This window comes from Bos taurus, chromosome 14, assembly GCF_002263795.3.
Source record: "Bos taurus isolate L1 Dominette 01449 registration number 42190680 breed Hereford chromosome 14, ARS-UCD2.0, whole genome shotgun sequence".
Lineage (NCBI taxonomy): Eukaryota > Metazoa > Chordata > Mammalia > Artiodactyla > Bovidae > Bos > Bos taurus.
Window position 1 is genome coordinate 8,080,405 of NC_037341.1, and position 19,291 is coordinate 8,099,695.

Sequence of the window (19,291 nt, forward strand, 5' to 3'; positions counted from 1 at the left end):
AGCGACTAAACAACAACGGTGTCTGTAGAACACTTGCCACATATTTTGTAGATGGGAAGCCAAGGCCCAGGGAGGGGATGAATGGCTTGGGAACAGTCATGTGGCGGGAGGGGCAGGTTTCCCACGCGCCAGCTCCTAAACAGTGTTCCCGCTGCTCCATCAGGGCTTGTGAGAATCCCAGGCGCTGTCCGTCCCCTTGCTCTCAGGGTGACTGGCTAACAGCTCTCACGTGGCGTCATGGCCTGAGATGCCTTCGCTCACTGCCTTCCCAGTCCCCGAGGTCACCTTCTTCGCTCCTCCGAGCAAATCTCAGTCTTGGCTTTGCTGGAACCCATGGAGTTCAGCTCATTGCTGACTGGCTCCTGGGTCCGTTGAACTGGAAAGGTATTTGCCTGCGCCGCCCCCCCCCCCCCACCTGCCCCTGCCCCTTGGGCCTTTGTTACTCATTGACCCAAGTGGTGGCGCATTGGGTCTGATTGCTGGAAACCCATGTGACACCTGCTGGACCTTTTTTCTGTGTCCTCTCCTTGCTGGGCCACTCGGGGACTAAGAATGTTTAAAATACAGACCGTGTCCCCACAGATGGCCCTGGGTCTCTGAGGCAACCAGGGAAGTGCACTGATTAATGAGGCAGTTATTTGCCCGATTCTGTGTGCCATAGTTGCATTGAAGGCCTCCCACTACTCTCTGGGAGCAGGAGTTGTTATGCCCATTTTACAGATGAGCAGACTGAGGCTCAGAGGTTAGATCACAGAGCCAATCAGTGGTAATGTTCAGGTATGACCCTCAGATCTCCCCCCGCCTCCCCACTAACTCCTGGCTGCCTTTCACTTCTGCAATATTGATTTTCTCAGAATTCCTTCTGGGCAGGCAGGTGGGAAAGGAAAAAGTGGTATAAACCAGTCTGGCAGCTGGTGTTGTGACCGGGAGCTCTGCTGTGTGCACTGAGTGGGGTTTTGGCAGGAGACCTCATTTCCTGTGTGGAGTGGCTTCCCTCTGTGCTGAGACAGAGCCCACCCTACAGGATGGCATAGGGGGCTGGAGTCAGACACCCAGGCTCCCACCACCCTGCCCGGTGCGGCCTGGCCCCTTTCAGAACTGCCACCTGCAACCCTCCGCCCCTGCAGGGTTGCCTGGGCCTCTGCAGCCCTATGTCCTGCTCTGGGACTTTGCAGGAGGCGGTGGAGAAGGGCAGGCTTGGCATCTGGCGCTTGGCCTCAAACCCAGGGAGAGAGCTTGTTGAGCCCAGTGGGGCTGCAGGTTGGCTGCGGGGGGTGACCCCAGGTGTGGGCACCCTCTCAGTGGAGCCTGAAGGGGACGGGGCAGGGCACCAGCCCTGGCACCCAAACCAGGTCACCTCCTGTCTATGCCTGACTTGTCACATAGTCGGGTCTCACCACAGAGCTGTGATAAGTCCTTTCTTGATCCACTCAGTGTCTGCACATACAACTGCTGTGCAGGAAAACCACCTCCGAGTAAACCTTCCTACTGCACATGCTTCCTGGAACTCAGAAGGGCTCTGAGGGCTGGTCTTGCCTCATGGGGGGCAGACGATAGGGATGGGGAACACGAGGTGTCCCTGGCTTCATCTAAAACGTGTCAGCTTTCTTCTCAAAAACAGTTTTATATATTGAAATTCCTTATAAGGTTTCCTTTAGACCCCCAGCTTCTGAGACAAAAGTTTGCAATGTTTATTGATGGATGCAACAGAGATGGGGTTAAGGGCTGGCCTCAAGGGGCCTAAGTCTGCCGAGATGGACTGAGAGCACCCTAGCTCAGAGAAGGGGGTAGGGGGTGTGGGGGCCCGGGGCTCAAGGTGCACCTTCTACAGCCCGTTTGTGTGGTCTTGGGAATCGCAGGCGGTGACCTGGCTGGAGGTCCTGGCTGAACTCACTTGTCGGGACGTGTCCAGTTACAGTTATGAGCTACAGGCTGCTCTGGGCCTGTGGGAACGGCACCTCCTACCCACCCCCACCCCCCCGGGAACGGGGAGAACCTGGAGTGTTCTCTGCTTTATCTGGTCTCCCTGCAGACTTCAGAGCCCTGGGGTTCTCACTGGCTGCTTGGTCTGGGCCCAGGGCATTTCAGCCGCTTCACTCCTGGGGCCAGATAATTCTGCTGTGGGGGTGCCCTGTGCCCCCGTGGGGTGGTCAGCAGCCTCCCTGGTCTACATCAGCTGGATGCTAGTAGCATCTCCCAGTCGTGCCGATCAAGAATGTCTCCGGACCTTGCCAGATGTGGGGGACAGAAGCACCCTCGTCTGGACAAACACTGTGATAGTCCTCTGTGAGCTCCTTTCTGAGTCTCCCCAGGGCCCTGAGCACATGAAGGGTGGGGCTCCCTGAGGCCTCCTCCAGCTTCCAAAAAAGGAGCAGTTCTCAAATACTGATGTTTAAGGGGGATTCACCAGTTTTCAAGCCACTGTCTCCTGGGGTCTGGGAAGCTGAGTTCTAGGAGGAAAAGAAGGTGTGGGGTAAAGGGATTTCTCCGGGAGCATGTTTGGAAAGCCAGGAAAGCTGGACCTGAACTCTTTCTGGTTCTGAGGGAGGGTGAGAGGGCAGGTGAAGGCTGATCCTCCAGTGGGATCACACTGGAGTCAAGCCAGCCAAGGAGACCTGACCACGCTGGGCTGAGCTGCAGCCTGAAATACACGTGGACCTGTTTTCGAGGCGTTTCACTCCTGTGGTTTACTAAGCCACGTAAGAGCGAATGTAGACAGAAACATGGGTCTCCCAGGTGGCGCAGTGGTAAAGCATCTGCCTGCCAACACGGGAGACGCACGAGATGTAGGTTCGATCTCTGGGTTGGGAAGATCCCCCTGGAGGAGGAAGGGGCAACCCGCTCCTGTATTCTTGCCTGGAGAATTCCAGGGACAGGGGAACCTGGCAGGTGACAGTCCATGGGATTGCAGGAGTCGGACACGACTGAGTGATCAGTTGCTGTGAAGCTGCATAAAAGCTGTGCATCTGTCTGCTCATTCTGTCTGTTGTGATGCTAGGGGCTACAGGGAGGGAAGGGAATGAGCCAGGTAGGCTACCTACCTGTCCTGGGGAGCTGGCAGGTGGGGACGGAGGCCCAGGGATAGCCAGAGACCCTGACTTCACCCCTGGGTTCTGAAGGAGCCCCTGTGACAAGCTCTTAGCGTTGCTAGAGCCGTGAGCTTCTGGAATGCTCCCTGGCCTGTGTAGGCGAGGTGTCCCATGGCCAGGGTCTCGGGACCGTGAACACGCTGAGTTAGCAAGGCCGGCAGACCTTGGCTTTTCATGCCTCCTGCCTCCGAGCTGGCAGCCGCCCAGGAATCCTCGCAAATATAAAACCGACTTTGTTTTCGGAATGTTCTGGAGCCTAGACTCCAGAGGCTGCATAAAGGCATTCTTGTGGGGCTGGTTATCTACTGGGGCCCTAGACCAGAGCGTCCCAGGGGATCTGCCCACAGAGCACCACGTGCTGGCGTGGGGGGAACGTGTGGGGCGGCCCCGCTCTGTCGCCCGCTGACCCCTGAGAGGTGTTTTACAAGGAGGGTTCCTCTGGGTTCAGGGAGCTGGGTCCTCAGAGGAGCTGAAATTGAGAAGTTCAGAGACCTGTGCTCTCTGTCTGGCTATTACATCTGTGGAGCCATGAAGAGTTTGGGGCGAGGTCCCCACTCTGGAAACCAGCATGTTTTCACCCAATTCCTGATTCAGAATGTCTGGGTCTGTGACCTGGTGGGGGTCCCTGGTCTCCTGTCACTTACTCCTTCACTCCCATCTCTTCAGCTCTGCCTGTAGCACCTACCCCTCCTTCTGAGCTCATTACACCTCACCCCAATACTGGGCGTGGGGAGCTTCAGACTCTCAGCTTGACTCTTCACCCCTAAGAAGAAATACTGATGCTTCCAGGTCCCTGATTGAGCCCCCCAGGAGGGAGTGTGCTCAGGACCTGTCACCCCCCAAGCCTCGGTCCCCAGGGAGGTCAGTTACGGTGGCATTTCCACTGCTGGAACTCCACTCCGTTTTGCTCTTGTGGTTCTCCTGCAGCTGGCCCGGCATCAGACCCCGAAGGGCCCCTTCTGGCCCACCCCGATCTCTGCCCCAACCCCGGCCCCCCACCCCTGCTTTCCTGCCCCCGCTCTGGCTCATCAAGTGCTTTGTGCCTTGAAGATCTTTTTTCTTTCACAGTCTTCCCAAATGCTCCGTCCTGTCATCTTGGCTTGAGATAGTCCCTTCTCCTGCCCGCTCCCCCCACCCCACCCTAGCAGGGAGCAGAGTACCCTGCCCAGAGATGAACATGGGGCTGTCTCTGTGGCCGTCCCTCTGTTGGGGATATCTCACTGGTGTGGGGATGAAGAGGAGGGAGCTAATGCCATGCCTCCCCATGGCCGGCCTCAGGGACCTTCTGTCCCCTTTTGCTTGTCAAGCTGGGGCTGTCTGACTTCAGGATGTGGCAGCGACGTGGGTCTCCTTCTAAAGTGCGGAGAAAAACATCCGTCCTTGGTGTGGTGGGTGGGCCTGGCCTGGGTGTCAGGGCCTGGTTTTGAGTGCCGTGGTGGTTAGGTGGCTAAGTTGTGTCTACCTCTCGTGACCCCATGGACTGTAGCCTTGTCAGGCTCTTCTATCCGTGGGATTCTCAGGCAAGAATACTGGAGTGGGTTGCCATTTCCTCCTCCAGGGGATCTTCCTGACCCAGGGATTGAACTTGAGTCTTCCACATTGCAGGCAAAGTCTTTACCGACTGAGCTGTCCAAAAGCCTCAGTTTCCTGTCCCAGGAAACAGACTTCCCTCCATCCCCAGGGGCAAGACTGGGTCAGGGTGGTGGGTGGGAGGTAGAAACTGCTGGTCTGGGGAGTGAAGGCTTCCTCCCTGGCCTCAGTTTTGCTTCTGTCTGGAAACACCTAGCAGCCGGAATTGCTGACCCCCTGGCCTCTGTCTCTGTGCAGGCACGTGACATCAAGGACATGTCTCGGGAGTTGCAGGACGTGGACCTCGCCGAGGTGAAGCCTTTGGTGGAGAAAGGGGAGGTAAGTGGAGAAGCCCTGTATACACCCCCTCCCATCCCCACTCGTATATGGACATATGTGTGTGCACAGTAGGAACACACATCCATGCACACATGTGTGCATACACATGCACACATACGCACATGTCCACTGCTTCCTGGTTTCCACAGGTCACCTTGTCCAGTTGCAAAAGGCCAGGAGGTTCTAGTTCAGGCCCCAGCTTGGCTGGCAAGGGCTAAGGTGCCTCGCCCACCTCTGGCCTTTCTGTCCTCACCAAGTTCCTCCAAGCACCTCCACCTTTAACATCCTGTGGTTCTAAACCTACCCCTGAAGCCCGTTGCCCAGCGGCTCTGCCCCAGCTTAGTGGCTAAGGGACCAGACTGCCTGGGTTCAGGTCCTGCCTGCGGCACTCTGCTGCTCCGTGACCACTGGCGAATCCTTCAACCTCTTCATGCTCCAGGTCCCCAACTTTAAAAACCAGTGACCCTAGGACTAGTGTCATGGGGCCAGGGTGAGGATGGAGGGGGTTAACTCACGTGGAGCAGTTTGAAGGGGACCAGCTGTGCTTGTGTTCTCGTGTTGCTGCAATTATCACCCTCTTTTTTTGGCCAAACCTTTCAAGTCAACAAGACCTCCTTGTTGGAAGCAGACTCCCCTGCCGTATAGCCTAGCCTGGCATGATCCGTCCTGGACCGGCTGTGGATGGATGTGAGAAACCTTTTCGTTTTCATGGTCGACCCTGTATTTTTAAACCACGTTCACATCCCAGTTCTCACTGAGTTTTGTGACTGCCTGTGCTGAGACACCTTTTGTAAAATGTAAAGCTTGGGTTCAAAAGTGGGGTTACTTTGAGGTCAACTAAATGCTTTCCAGAGTAATAATTAACATACACCAGCCCCGCCCTGCATGTGGGTTTCTGGACTAATCATACTTCATAGGTTATTTCCTGCTAAATTAAAGGATAAGGCTATGGCTGATCAGACACTAGGTTCTGTGATTGTTCCCATTTTACAGACGAGGAAGCTGAGTTTCCGGGAGGTTAATTTGTCCTTCTTTGTCGGTCACATGGTTACAAAGTGTGGGGCGTGGAGCCAAACTCAGGCCAACTACCACTGGCAAATGGACTTATTCATTTAATTCCTTTATGACTCTGCACGTGGCTGCTCTGTCTTAGGTCCATTATTTCGTGGACTTTTCTTTTTTTAGCTTTTTATTTTGTATTAGGGTATAGCTGATTAACAATGTTGTAATAGTTTCAGGCCAACAGCGAAGAAACTCAGTCACACATTTCCATGTATCCATTCTCCCCCAAACTGCCCTCCAATCCAGGCTGCCACATACCATTGAGCAGAGTTGTATTATACAGGCCTTGTTGGTTATCCATTTTAAATATAGCAGTGTGTGTATATCATGGACTTTTCTTAATGAAGGTGAGACGCATCTTTCTATTTTCCATTATATAGATAATGGAAACTCATTCTGATGGGAAGAGAATTTCCCAAGGTCGATTGGATAGGATTAGAAGCCAGACCAGGGGAAGCTGCAGAATCCTCGATATCATTCCCACATGAGGGGTCTGCAGACGTCTTCTGTAAAGGATGAGTTGGAAGGTGTCTTAGGCTTTGAAGACCCATGGTCTCTGTTGTAACTACTCAGTTTTACAGTTACAGCCTGGAAGCTGCCCTAGGCAGTATGGAAGCCAATGGGCTTACTGTGTTCTAATAAAACTTTATTTACAAAAAGAAGGTGGAGGAAGGTAGAGGCCCATAGTTGGCCAACTCCAATACTGTTCACTATGTATGTATGCTTCAAATCCATTTCCTCTTCTGACTGCATCTTTGACACAGTCTTGAAAAAAAAGAAAAAAAGAAACAGAAAAACTCCCAGGTGATGCAAATACATATTAGCATCTTTTAAAAATAATTTTGTTTATTTATTTGATTTATTTTTGGCTGTGCTAGTTCGCTGCTGCTGCCTGGGCTTTTCTCTAGTTGCGGTGCGGGCTTCTCACTGCGGTGGCTTCTCTTGTTGCAGAGCAGGGGCTCTCGGGCACATGGTTTCAGTAGCTGTGGCTCCCGGGCTCTAGACCACAGGCTCAGTAGTTGGGGTGACGGGCTTAGCAGCTCTGAGGCGTGTGGGGCCCTCCAGGACCAGGGATCTAACCTGTATCACCTGCACAGGCAGATGGAGTCTTTACCACTGAGCCATCAGGGAAGCCCCATATTAACATATTCTTATCCCTCCCGCTTTGAAAAACCACATGCAATAGTATACCACATTTGCTTTGTTTCCTTAATCATCTATGTCGGAGACCTTTCCAACACCAGTCCATAGGGTACTTGCTTCTGTCCTTCCAGCGTCACAGTCCTCCACCACGTTTGTTTGACCAGGGCCCTGTATGTGGACCCCTGGGGCCACGTTACTGTTCCCAGCAGAGCTGCAGGTATTCATAGACTCTTTGGATCCTGCATGTTCATCGTTTCATACATGTGCAGGTCTTAGATAAATTCCCCAAGTGGCATCGCTGAGTCCAAGGGTACATGCATGTTTACGCACCGCGTTTATACGTTTTTAGGCGGCCTAGTGCTGCCCTTGGGAAATGTTATTTCTGAAATAAACATCTAGGAGGTTATTAACTCCAAGTTACATGTCAGTCTGTCTCTAAGTAGATACTGGCCTTTTCTTTCCAGGTTTAAATGGAAGTAAGCCCTTCATTTCCTTAGACTGACTGAGCAAAGTGTCTTTAATTAGGTTTGCTGATGTCCATCCTCAATCTGAATGACCGCTGCACTCTTGTTAACATTGTGAAGGTTAGGGTTGTACAAAGCAGCTTTTCTACTCTCTCCTGTCAATACACACGCACACATACACACACATACACAAAGTATGTTGGCCGCCATTTGCTTCCACTTGAATTTATCACACTCCCTCTGTTCTTAACCCCAGCCCCAGGAGATTTGAAGCTATATATATATATATATATATATATATATATATATATTTTTTTTTTTTTAATTGGAAGAAAATTGCTTTACAATGCTGTGTTGGTTTCTGCCATACAACAATGCAAATCAGTCATAATCATACATATATCATCTCCTTCTTGAGTCTCATGCCCACCCCCCATCCCGCCCCTTACTTTAATCTCCTTCAGCAGTTGGGTGTTACAATTTTAACTCCCAGCCCCTGGCTGTTCAAAGGGGTCCCCTTCCCCTTTCCAGCACCTCTCTTTCCTTTTGCTCTGCTGAGCTGTCTTCTTGCGTGGTGGGTGGTGGTGGATCCAGCTGGGCTCAGCTTTCAGGGGGTGTTTGAACTCCATCCTGAGCTGGGAGGAAAGGGTGCCAGCATTGGCCGAGGGCGATTCCAGCCCCAACTTTGACCTGTACTTTCACTGCCACCCGGGGGATGAGAGCCCTTTTCCCATCTTCCTGGGCCAGGCCTGCCACTAACTCTGGTGAAAGGTGGAATTTGAGCTGGACAGTCAGGATTGTTGGATGGCGGGGAATGCTCTGCTCTCCTCCCATGAGAGGTATTTTAATCCAGATGGTGGGCTGCCATGGAAGAGATGTAAAGACAGTGACACGATCAAGTTCGAGCTTTAAAAGTGTAGCACATGGGTGGAGACAGAGACCAGTTTATAGGCAGTTGTGGTTAGCTTAGACCTTCAGATCTTTTTTACCAAGGTGCTAGTCAAAGAGGAATCCATCTACTGTGTCTCCTTTTTAGTTGGACTGCTATTCTTTGAGATAAACAGTCTCTCTGGAAAGAAATAGGCTCCACAAAGGACCTAGGGTTGATATGATAGACTCAGGGCATGGGGAGGTCTGTGTGTTCGGACATTACTTCTCTGCCCTGGGAAAGTGATGAAACTGACCATCTCTCTTGTCTCTCCATAGACCATCACCGGCCTCCTGCAGGAGTTTGATGTTCAGGCAAGTAGAAGATGTGGCTTCCCTTCTCCCTCGCCTTTTCTGTCTTCTCCTTTCCCCTTTCTTCCATGGGTTAGATCCGTGTTCAGACGTTAGGGCTAAGGGGAGAGATGGAAGCCGATTCCCTGCACTCAGCTCCTTCTCCCCAGAGAGAAGTGGGTTTGAGTTCTGACCAAGGAAGCAGGAGCCAGTTAGCCTCTGTGAAAGCCGGACAGAGATCCAGCAGCCCCTTTGACCCTGCAGAACTGGGCAGAGCTGGGAGGCATGTGCACAGGAAATGGCAAGACGTTGGGTGGGCTTGGGACCCTGTGATGCGAGGGGATAGGGGAAGCAAAGGTTTGATGTTCTTGGCTCCACATGGGAAAGTGAAACCAGCTTCTCTGTGGTCTTCCGGCTTCCTCTTTGCTCCGGTTTGGCATGGGAGCAAGATTGGGGGGGTGCCTCTGGAGGTTTGTCCAGGAACAGGCTTTCAGGAGAGGGGATTGACCTCTTTTGGCTGAGGGGTGGATCAGAATCTCAGGGAATGTGAGTCTTGGACTCCTTATTCCAAAGCTGTGTGGGCCCCCACACTGTGCCGGGCCCTGGGGGTGGGGCCAGAAGCCTGAGCACATCCAGGTCAGGTGGGCTTCCCGGAGAAGACAGGGCCTCATACAGGCCGGGCGTAGGCTGGCATGCTCACCTGGCCCTCTGCTTGCCCATCACATGGGTACCCCGGCTTCCGCCCCATCCTGAGTCCTGCAACTCCATCATACCGTTCACCTCCTTCCTCCCCACAAAGAGCAACTGGTCCTCCTGAATCTTGTATTTCAGTGATTGGCCTGCCATCCATCAGAGGCTGTGTATCTTGGCTTTGTCTTTGGAAGGAAGGGGAAAGAGGGAGTGGGGTTGGAAACACTGGCTGGTGTGAAGTCAGGGAGGCGAATGCAAAGAGCACAGGCGAGGTGCATGGGCTTTAGTGTGTTTACAGGTCATCCTGGCTGTTCCTGAAGCCCACCCTGACCCCGGGCCCCGGGAAACCCTGGGGAATCCGAGGTGTTGGTTTCTGTTCAGCCATTTGTCCTCTGAGGTCAACACATCCCACTGTGTTATATTGCCCGTTCAGAACACACCAGTTGCACTATCATTGTGCACCAGGCCCTGACACCCAGGCAGACGTGGCCCCTGATCTCCGCAGGCACACCCCACTGAACCCCAATAGCTTTAGACAGCCCAGGTCACTGTCTTCATTCTTCAAGTTTAGGAAGCTGAGGCTCAGAGGTTAGGTGTGCCTGGTCCGTGGTGGCACAGCTAGTACTGTGCTCTTTGCAGTTTCACCGTGAAACCTGCTTTCCGAGCCTCCTGGTAGCGTCTGTGTCAGGGCCGTGAGCAGGAGGCCTGAGCAACGGTTAGCAGCCACCATGTCCATTTACTTCAGAGGGGCACTGGCTTGGCTTGAAGGGGGCTCCGTGAGCTGGCAGGGAAGCTCCCTGCCCGAGGGAGGTCCTTGCAGCCTGGGGCCCTCGAGCCTCTCTCGCTGTCAACGGGTGTCTGGGGCAGGCCACAGGGACAGCTTGGGCCGGGACAGGTCGTTTCCACCCTAGGAGTTTGTGGTTAAAAGCAGCTGAGTCTAGAGACACCCTCGCATCCTTCAGGAGCGCCTCCCTGACTCATCAGCCTGGGTTTACAGCATCGCTGCTATCCCAGCCTCTCGGTACCCCTGCAGTGGATGCGCCCAGACCAGGGCTGGCATCTCCCCATGTTATGAATGAAGAAACTGAGCCACCCAGACAGTGAGACTCGCCACGGTCAGGCTGCAGCTGAGACATCGTGGCATCCTGAACAAAAGCATCTTTCCCCCTACCCTTTCTGAGTCAGGTCAACCGGATTTAATTCTAGCTGACATTTTCAAGGTATGTGCCTTTGAGCAAGTTACTCAGAACTTCTGAGCTTGTTACCCGCCATCTGTAACACAACCGTAAGAATGGATGCTTTTGAGTACTAACTGTGTGCCAGGCAATGGCACCCCACTCCAGTACTCTTGCCTGGAAAATCCCATGGGTGGAGGAGCCTGGTAGGCTGCAGTCCGTGGGGTCGCTAAGAGTCGGACACGACTGAGCGACTTCACTTTCACTTTTCACTTTCATGCATTGGAGAAGGAAATGGCAACCCACTCCAGTGTTCTTGCCTGGAGAATCCCAGGGATGGGGGAGCATGGTGGGCTGCTGTCTGTGGAGTCGCACAGAGTCGGACACGACTGACGCGACTTAGCAGCAGCAGCAGCAGTGTGCCAGGCACTGTTCTAAGCACCCTGCCCTTATTTAATCAAATGTGTTCACTTACTCTTCATAAGAGCCCTGGTCGGGGCAGGGGGGTTCTGCTATCGTCTTACTACAGATGAGCAGTGCCTTCAAGTCACACAGCCAAGGAGGCCCCCCAGATTTCATGTTCCCCTCTCTCCTGGATGTAACTCAGACTCCAGTGCTGTTCAGGGCTGTGTTTACTGCTCAGGAAGCAGAGGCCACGCTCTCTGCAAGAATGCAGGTTACAGGCATGGATGGATGTGTGGAGGTGATCATTAGACTCTGAAGTCTGGGGACCTCCTGAGCCACCAGCTCCCTCCGGCACAGGTCCCTGGGGAATAGGAGGAAACGTTATCAGACCTCCAGGCACACTTTCTCCTCTGGGGTCATTGCAGGTGGGAACGTCAGCCGGGTGGTCTTGGCTGAATCTGCAGCCCCTCTAGAGCTGGAAGCCAGGCCACCTGGTGGGCTCAGCCCACCTTTTGTGCAGAGGAACAGAGAGTGGGCCCTGGGATGGGTGGGGCTGCTCCCTAGGGTCTGAGACTTGAGCCAGGAGTGGAGGCTGTGAGTAACTCAGGCCCTGGGACAAAGGCTAGTCACCCACCCCCACCATCACCCGCTGTGTCTGGTTCCTCTTCCCACTGTGACTCAGACTATCAGCTCCCTGCCCTTCTAGGCCATCAGAGGGTGGGGGGACCTGAACCCCTCACTTCACTGGCTGCTTCAGCACCCAGTACACAGACCTTGGTCCTCAAGGAGCGGAGGGACATGGCCTCCTGTCATGCTCTTTATTGGGCTGGTTTAAGAAGAGAATCGGGGCTGGGAAGTCACTTGGCAGAGGTCCCCCTGCAGTGAGAGGGAGGTGGCACCAGACCCCGGGCCTTCTCTCTCCCAGCTTTGAGAGCCTCCTGTTCTGCGTCACCTGATGCCGCTGGCTTAGCGATGCTTCCTGTGAGCCGCGCCCTCTGCTAAGGGCTCCCCAGCCAGTATCTCACTTAACACCTCCACAGTAGCATAAGCAGAAGTGCCATTATCCCCATCACTCAGATGGGGAAACTGAGGCTAGAGGGTGGAACTGGGCATCACTCCCAAATCTGTCTAAGCAGAGAGGGAGCTTGTGCTCTTACTGTGTGGTCCACAGGCCGAGGTCTCTGTCTGTCCCATCCCCAGGCCAGAGCTCCGTCCACTGGTCTCTGTCTCAGGACACTGGGCATGTGGGGGCACCGGGGACAGTGGGAGGTAGATAGACTGCCTCCAGGCGTCCCGGGTTTAGCTCATCCAGACCCTCCTTCTACAGCGGGAGAAACTGAAGGACAGAGAGAGGGGAATCGCTTGTGCAGTGCTGTGCGGTGGGGGAGCTAACAGGGATGACATCGGATCCTTGTCTGGCCATTTCCCACCATTGTGAAGATAGGGTCCCAGGGTGGAAGGACTGGAAAGACGCAACAGCTACGGCAGCCGTGGCCCTGGTTATCTGGTGGGCTCCAAGGGCCGTGGGGCTGGAGCGGCAGTCCCAGGATCTGGCTGATCATTCCGGGCTGGGCTGGGCGGGGCCCTGGGCAGGGAGACGAATCTACTTTCTCTGTCACTGAAATGTCAGCCCTTGTCCCTGTCCCCGTCTTCCGCAGGAAGCAGCCATCAGGTCTGTGGTTTTGCCTTCCTGCAGCAGCCTTGTAATGTCCGTCTCCCCCAGGGTCGAGGCCACAGAGTCACCCAGACTCGGCGTATTCAAGAGCCAGGTTTGCCCGTTCCTGGCTGCCTGGCCCAGAGCAAGATGCTTCACCTCCCTTAGGCCTCAGTTTCCCCATCTGCCACATGGAGACCAAAACTCCAGCTTGTATAGAGGAACCTGGCGTGATGTTTCCCAGTCAGTGTTGGCCCAATAACACACCCGGTTTTTCCAACTGTTTTTTGTGTTGAAATACATATGTAATGTAGGGGTTCTCTGATGGCTTAGCTGCAAAGACTCCTCCTATAATACAGGAGATGCAGGAGACGCGCGGTCAGGACGATCCCCTGGAGGAGGAAATGGCAACCCACTCCAGTATTCTTGGGCTTCCCTAGTGACTTAACTGGTAAAGAATCTGCCTGCAATGCAGCAGACTTGGGTTTGATCCCTGGATCGGGAAGATCCCCTGGAGAAGGGAAAGGCTACCCACTCCAGTATTCTGGCCTGGAGGATTCCATGAACTGTATCGTCCTTGGGGTCACAAAGAGTCAGAGACGACTTAGTGACTTTCACTTTCTTTCCCTCTCCATTATGCTTTAACTCAAGATATTGAATATAGTTGCCTATACAGTATACGGTAGGACCTTGCTGATTATCCATTATACACACAATCGTATACATCTACTTACCCTAAACTCCCAATCCATCCCTCTCCCCACCTCCTACCCCTTGGCAACCCCCAGAACTCTTTCCATCTTTTTTTTCTTAAATATTTATTTGTTTAAGATGCAGCAGATTTTGGTTCGATCCCTGGGTTTGGAAGATCCCCTGGAGGAGGAAATGGCAACCCATCCAGTATTCTTGCCTGGAAAATCCCATGGACTTTGGCTATGCTGGGTCTTAGTTGCAGCATGCAAACTCCTAGTTGTGACACGGGGTCTAGTTCCCCGATCAGGTATCAAGCCCAGGCCCCCTGTATTGGGAGCTTTGAGTGTGGAGTCTTAGCCCCTGAACCACCAGGGAAGTCCCCAGAACTCTTTTCATCTTGCAAAACTGTAACTTGTCCCCATGAAATACTAATTCCCCATTCCCCTCCCTGCATCCTCTGACAGCCAGCATTCTGCTTCCTGTTTCTAGGAGTTTAACTGCTCTCAGTACCTCACATAAGTGGCATCATGCAGGATTAGCTTGTTTCACTTAACGTAACGTCCTCATGTTTCGTCTGCACTGTAGCCAGTGTCAGCACACCATCCCTTTTTAAGCCTGAGTACTACTGCTCTGTTTTATGTCCAGGCTGCATCTTGCTTATCCTTTTATCCACCAGTGGACATTTGGGCTGCTTCCATCCTTTGGGTGTCGTGATTAGTGCTGCTGGGAACACAGATGTCCAGCATCCATTCGTGACTCTGCTTTCAGTTTTGCATACATACCCAAAAGTGAAATTATTGGGTCCTCTGGTCATTGTGTTTGCTGTTCAGTCGCTAAGTGGTGTCTGACTCATTGCGACCCCATGGAGTGCAGCACGCCAGGCTTCCCTGTCCTTCACTATCTCCTGGAGTTTGCTCAAACGCAGGTCCATTGAGTCACTGATGTCATCCAACCATCTCATCCTCTGTCGACGCCTTCCCCTCCTGCCCTCAGTCTTTCCCAGCATCCGGGTCTTTTCCAGTGAGTCGGCTCTTTGCATCAGATGGTCAAAATATTGGAGCTTCAGTTTCAGCATCAGTCTTTTCAATGAATATTTAGGGTTGATTTCCTTTAGGAGGGACTGGTTTGATCTCTTTGCGGGCCATAGATTTCTAAAATTTTGGTCATGGGAGGAACCTCGAAGACGTAGTTTGTCTGTTCCCCATGAAGATAATTCGTTGCTTTTGTGTCACTTGTGACCGTTTACAGAGCTCTGCCACTTGCTTCTGCCCCTGGCACAGGTGGGAGGCACAGCAGAGAACAAAGGTGGGGCCCACCCGTCTGCACCGGTGGACCTGAGGGTGGCTAGGGAAGGGTGTGGGGGGTTCTACATCCTCTGGACATCAGCAGAGTGAGGACCTGAATACCGCAGAGGACGAAAGCCTGGGCAAGGGGCCGGGGAGGCAGGATGAGGGTCATCAGCCTGGGCCGAGCCCTCCCACTGGATCCCAGAGCTCTCCTGGGAGCTGGAGGCATTTTTCCGACTGTGCTTGCCTTTGTCCCTTTCACAAACGCCTGCTTTGTGCCTGGCATCGTCTTCGGTGCTGGGGATACAGGGGCGAGTGTGACAGGCAGTGACCCCATTTCCAGGGAAGTCAGTTCTAAAGGAGTATATTGCTCAGCACCGTTCTGAGTGAGCTGCCCGTTTGGCATTCCTGCTGCTCACCACGAATCCTGTCTGCCTCTGACAGATGGACAGCCTGAGTGCACAGAGATTCAGTCACTTGCCTGAGGTCACGGTGTAGGGGGATTGGGGATAAAGCTGGGATTGCAGCCATTCCTCCTGAGTCCTTAGAAGCCGAGGTGGGGTGGAGTGGGGCACCTGTGATCCATTGAGCAAGATGACAAATTGGGCTACCGTCGGGGCTTGGAGGACAATGGCGCAGGCTGCCGTGATGGGGTGAGGACTTCGGCTGAGGGGTCGGGAAGGGCTTTTGGAGCAGGTGATACTGGACTGAGACCTGAGGGAAATGTGGACTCCCGTGACAGAAGAGTAGGGACCGATCACCTATTCAAAGGCGACAGCACACGCAGAGGGCCCCCTGGCTCGGATTCTGAGTCTTCTTGCTGTAAGCTGCTGATAGACTCCACCTTACTGATTTGTTGTTTAGTCGCTGAGTTGTGTCCGACTCTGCGACTCCATGGACTGAAGCCCACCAAGTCCCTCCGTCCATGGGATTCTCCAGGCAAGAATGCTGGAGTGAGTTGCCATTTCCTTCTCCAGGGGATCTTCCCAACCCGGGGACTGAACCTGTGTCTCCTGCATTGGCAGGCAGATTCTTTACCACTGGGCCACCAGGGAAGCCCACCTTATCAATGAACCACAATATTTGAGCTAAATCTGAGTACCAAGTGACGCTTTGTCAAGGTTGCTTCCGAAAAGATCTTTGGATAAAACTATATTCATTTGGATTTGGCTCCTGGATCCGGTTGACTCACAATGTTTATGAAGGTTTCCCACAGATTTCCAGCAGTCTCTAAAACCGTGGGTGTGAGTCACTTTTGAAGGGCATCCTTTAGAAGATTCATCATACTGTAAAGGCTGATGTTCTCTGGGTCCTGACGGGTTACGGCTCACAGCGCCAGGAGCAGAGACTGACAGCATCTTGCTCAAGGGTAGCTGATGGGCGTCCCAGCCCGGGGACTCGCATGCACACCCTGACCTCAGATTCACATAGGCGCTCCTGCCTACGGTGGGCTTCAGCTTCTCTGATGAGCCAGGCCAGGCCCAGGCCTTCCCAGGTTCTTTTGTTGGAATCTTTTGAGACTTGCACCCTCATGCCTGCCTGACAGATGAGGAAACCGAGGCTTTCCCATGGCCAAGAGCTGTGAAGGGGCCCCACTGAACCCAGCTCTGCCCCAGATCGACTCTGTCAACCAGGACATATACTGCAGGACTAACCCCCAGAATGGCCAATCTACGTTTTATGGACTAGGTTCCAGTTTACCTTTGCAATTTTTTTATCAGAAAAGATCTGGCCAGGTAGCTAATCCAAACAGTGCTCCCGTGGGTTTATGTTTAAACCCTGGACAGGGACCTGATGTAAGGGCTGGAGCATCGATGTGCCTTAACGGCAGTCCACTTTTACATGTTCATTTAGTTGGTCCTTGAGGCTCATGGAATAGAGTCCCTTCTGGGCAGTTCTTGGCGGTTGAGTTGAAGGAGGCTGCTCTTCTTCACTGTGAGTGTCCCAAAGCAGCCAGTGTTATTTTTCGAGGAATATTTGGTGCTTCAGCATTTTAGCCAAATGGGGGCCGACTCGTTTCCTTTCCCAAAGTGGTCAAGAACTTTGTGTGTGTGTGTGTGTGTGCACAAATCAAAATACATACAGTTAGCCCAAAGGTCCTCAGTAAGAAATAGCCTCATGGCTGCTGTCTCAGGAGACGGCTTAGCCTCCAGAGCTGATGGCATCTGGGCCTTATCTCATCCTGGCTGATGTCACCTGAAATGGGCAGTTTGTTCTGGCCTGGGTGCTGTTTTAGGGCAGGTCGATGGGTGCCTGGCCAGGCATGTGATATTCTGCCAGCAGTTCTTGAGATCCTGCTCTGTCCTTCACTTGGAGGGGCTTTGATGCCCTCAGAGCATGGAGCTGGGTGGGCTGCTGGCCTGGGGTGCTGGGGCTGCAGGAAGGAAGTGGTTTGATCTGGCTCTGCAGAGATGGGTCTGGCATCAGCCTAAGCAGTAGTGTTTGCAAATTTGATGAGTGGGGAAAGTGGAAGTACTTTGAGTTCTGGTTTATTTTCTTTGGCTAGAATTCTAGAATCCGGGACTATCGGAGCTGGCAGATGCTTACTGATCCAGCCCTGCCCCTTCTGCTGCAGGTGGGGAGGCTTTGTGGAAAGCCCCTGAGGCGGGGTATTGTGTCCGTCCATTGTCTCAGGGCTTTCTTGCTAAGGTGGGAAGTGACCTTTGCTTTGCAGGTAAGAGACCAGAGTGGAGATGTTAAGAAACTGGTCAGAGGGTACTACTGCGATAGTCTTAAAGGTGGTCCCTCTGTCTATTTGGGCGCTGTAAGAGCTGATGTCTCGAGCACTAGCTGTATGTCACACACTGTGCTGACCTCTTTTCCTGCATCATCTCACTTAACCCTCAAAACAATCCTTTACAAGAGGTATTGTTGGCATCCTTGTTGAAGGGACAAGGTCAGAGAGGGTGTAAGGGATTTGCCTAGGGTCACACAATGATAAGCTAGACGGCAAAGCCTGACTCAGTCCCTCGAGCTGGTGGGGGCGGCAGATCTCAGCTCACTGCTCGTAGCTCCCCCCGCCCAGGGGCTGGGTCACTTCCTTTGGCCCCTCTTGGTGGATTTGCTCTTTCTAATTCCTTCCACCTGGATCTTTAGTTATTTGGATGGTTTGATTTGATGTGGTTTCCATGGGAATCTGTGTTTGTGTGCTCACCAGGGATCTCCGGGCAATGAGCTGATGTTACCCGCAGGGCCTGGGGGTGGAGGGGATGGAGGAGGCTGGGCAGGAGGGGTGGGGGCTGGAGGGTCTCCTGGGGTCCCTCTCCTGCTCTGGAGCTCCCAGTCTGGTGGAGCTGGGCCTGCCGGGGTGGGGAGGGGGTCTGATTCCCGCCTGTAGAGGAGTTGATTTCCGCCCCCCCATCTCTTGAAAGCAGATCAACTCACAGGGAAAATGGAAACGGTGACCTTTTACGAATGTCTTTCTTTGCACACAATTGCTTCTTGTTTTCCTGCCCCCTGACTGAAGGTGGGCAGAACTCAGAGGCTTGGAAATCCTCAACCCACCGTTTTCCGTCCCCGCCTGCCCCCAGCCTCACTTCCGAGGAAGCCGCTGAGACAGAGCGTGACAGATGGCAGTGGCACGCATCTGGGTCAGCGCCAAGTGAGGCTTAACCCCTCTGCCCTCCTCCCAGGTTTCCTGGGAACACTGTCCTGGTGGAGGGGTCAGGAACGCCTCGCCTGCAGCAGCCTCGTGGTGGGGCTCCTATCGGCTCGCCAGGTCTGTCCAGTCCAGGCCATCAGACTGACCTCGTGTACACGCCCATCTCCTGGTCCTGAGGAATAAATAGGTGTCCTGGACAGAGCGGGTGCGGGGCAGCTCTGCCTCTGCTAGCCCTGTATCTTCAGCCCATCGCCTGACCTCCTAGGGGCTCAGTCTTCTAATCTGTAACAATGGGGGCAGAAGCACTGTCCCCGAGGTGTCATGACTGTCGCACTCTGTCACTGCTTCAGACTCAGCATGCATGCCTCCTATTTTTTTTTTAAAGATGTATTAGGATCTTTTTTTTTTTTAGTGACTACATAAGCTATATTTTTTTTATTAATTTGTTTCTAACTTCTGCATATTGGGGAGAGTAGGAGAGCAACAGAGCAATAAATCAATTTTAAAAAATCTGCTGTGATGCTGTTAACGGAACACAGGTTAGGCACCCTGTGTTCGGCTGCTTGCCATTCAAAAGCCAATCCTTGAGATACAAGGGTTGGTTGAAAAGGAAAGGTTGCTTTATTCAGGAGTCCAGCAATCTGGAGAGAAGGCACACTCATGTCCAAGAACCAACTCCAAGGATTCTGTTTGACTATAAACGTTTTTGAAAAGAGATGTATTAGAATCTTTTTTGTTTTATGTATCATTGGCTAGATGGCATCACCAATTCGATGGACATGAGTTTGAGCACATTCCAGGAGTTGGTGATGGACAGGGAAGCCTGGCATGCTGCAGTCCATGGGGTAGCAAAGATTCGGACACGACTGAGTGGCTGAACTGAACTGGTCCTATGTTTTTGGT

General features: G+C 53.1%; 1 protein-coding gene across 2 annotated transcripts in view; it reads left to right on the plus strand.

The window, feature by feature from the left end:
- Nucleotides 1–19,291, plus strand: part of NDRG1 (N-myc downstream regulated 1) — a 56,358-nt gene that overhangs the window by 7,155 nt on the left and 29,912 nt on the right. The window contains 2 exon segments of one of the 2 annotated variants that reach the window (NM_001035009.3): nt 4,917–4,997; nt 8,873–8,908. In NM_001035009.3, coding sequence (NP_001030181.2) covers nt 4,935–4,997; nt 8,873–8,908 — 99 coding nt within the window. In that variant the 5' untranslated portion in view covers nt 4,917–4,934. 2 annotated transcript variants of the gene reach the window in all.